The sequence below is a fragment of the Oxyura jamaicensis genome, unplaced genomic scaffold (assembly GCF_011077185.1).
Source record: "Oxyura jamaicensis isolate SHBP4307 breed ruddy duck unplaced genomic scaffold, BPBGC_Ojam_1.0 oxyUn_random_OJ71151, whole genome shotgun sequence".
Classification (NCBI taxonomy): domain Eukaryota; kingdom Metazoa; phylum Chordata; class Aves; order Anseriformes; family Anatidae; genus Oxyura; species Oxyura jamaicensis.
The window spans coordinates 1-1589 of NW_023310382.1; the positions used below are offsets into that span (position 1 = coordinate 1).

Consider the following 1589-nt stretch of genomic DNA (forward strand, 5'->3'; position numbering starts at 1 on the left):
ATTGGGACGGCACCCTCAGTACTCGCAGATGAAGGGCAGCCTCGCCCGGCAGCGTGTGCTCCTCCAGTGCCCATCTGGGGAGAGGACTTGGGGTCAGACCCACACCCAGCAGCACCCCCAGCCCCCCCGTGCTCCCCCACACCCCCAGCCCCACGTGCCCGGGTTCAGCCCTACAGCCCCCTACCAGCTCCTGCCACAAGACCCCCCTGCAGCCCCCGGCGTCCTCCCCGTCCCCCCCAGCCCAGCGGTTCTCAGGGCCCCGGCTCCCAGTACAGCCCCGACCCCCCGCACGCCCCCCGAGCCCCCCGGGCACTGACTTTTGGTGCTGAGGGTGGTGCAGAAGCGCCTCGAGAGCCGGGGGTAGCCGTGCCGCCAGTAGGCGAAGTTCCAGCTGCTGCGGTCAGACCAGCGGCAGAACACGCTGCCGTCCTGCGGGGTCACCGGCGTCACACGTGGGGACACCCGCGGGGACACCCATGGGCCGAGGTGTCCGGGAGTGGCGGGATGGGGGCTGCCAGGGTCAAGGGGTGGGACTGGGACCCCGGGACAGGCCCGGGGCCATGCGGACACGTGCCCGCAGGCCCTTACCTGAGGACGGGTGATGGCCCCGATCCAGACGCGCCTGTTGTTGACGCGGGTGTGAGCCCTGCACTGCAGCAGGATGTTGATGCGGTAGCTGTGGATGGAGGCCAGGCGCCCGCGGTAGCACCGGGAGCACACTTTCTGCGGGGGGACGGCGCTGGTTACGGGGACACGCCGGGGCCGAGCGGCACCGGGAGCCCCCAACCCGGTCCCCGAGCCCTGCCCACCTGCGCTCGGTGGAAGGTCTGGCACCGCCTCACGATGATGTAGTGGAAGGTGCGGGTGCTCTGCGTGTCCGTGATGTTCAGCGCATTCATCTCGTCCTCCAGCGGGCACTCCACGTCCCCATCCTTGTCCTCGGCCTCCAGCTCCGGCTCGGCCACCTCGGAGGTGACAGCGGCTGGGGACAGCGGTGGGCGTCACTGTGGGTGTCCCCACGGTACCCTCAGGTGTCCCTCCGGTGTCCCCGGGGGCACTCACCCAGGTGGCGGGCAGAGGCCGTGCCCAGCAGGGCCAGGGCGAGCAGCAGGCAGGGCTGCATGGTGGAGCGCTGCGGGGACACGGGAGGGCTTGGGGGGACCCCTTCGTCCTGGGGACCAGCCGGCCCTGGGGTCATCCCCAGAGCCCGGGGACCCTCAGCTATCCATGGCGCCACCCCCACAGCCCCAGTCCCCTGTGCCACCACACGTCCCTCGCCACCCCCGCCATCCCCAGCACCACCCGTCCCTCGACCCCAGCCCTTGGCCCCTTCTGACACCCCCACGTCCCTGCCCCCCCCACCCCTGGGGACACCCCATTCCCCGTGTCCCCACGCCCCCACTGCCACCCCTTCCCCCTCGGCCACCCCCACGACCCCCCCCTTCCCTCGTGCCCCGCTGCCCCCCTGTCCCTGCTTCCCTGCTGCCACCCCGGCGGCCACCCCTGGCCCTGTGCCACCACGTCCCCCCGCCACATCTCTGGGGCACTGCAGAGCCCCCCGTGCCTTGCTCAGGGCTGCAGCCCCCCCC

General features: G+C 72.2%; 1 protein-coding gene across 1 annotated transcript; it reads right to left on the bottom strand.

The window, feature by feature from the left end:
- On the bottom strand, positions 1-1123 carry LOC118159584 (proteoglycan 3-like). The gene is made up of 5 exons (XM_035314162.1): positions 1063-1123; positions 810-982; positions 589-723; positions 318-429; positions 1-74 (listed from the first exon to the last, which is right to left on the bottom strand). The coding sequence occupies exons 1-5, from the start codon at positions 1121-1123 to the stop codon at positions 16-18; spliced, it is 540 nt and encodes a 179-aa protein (XP_035170053.1). The 3' UTR covers positions 1-15.
- Between the last annotated feature and the right edge of the window lie 466 nt (positions 1124-1589).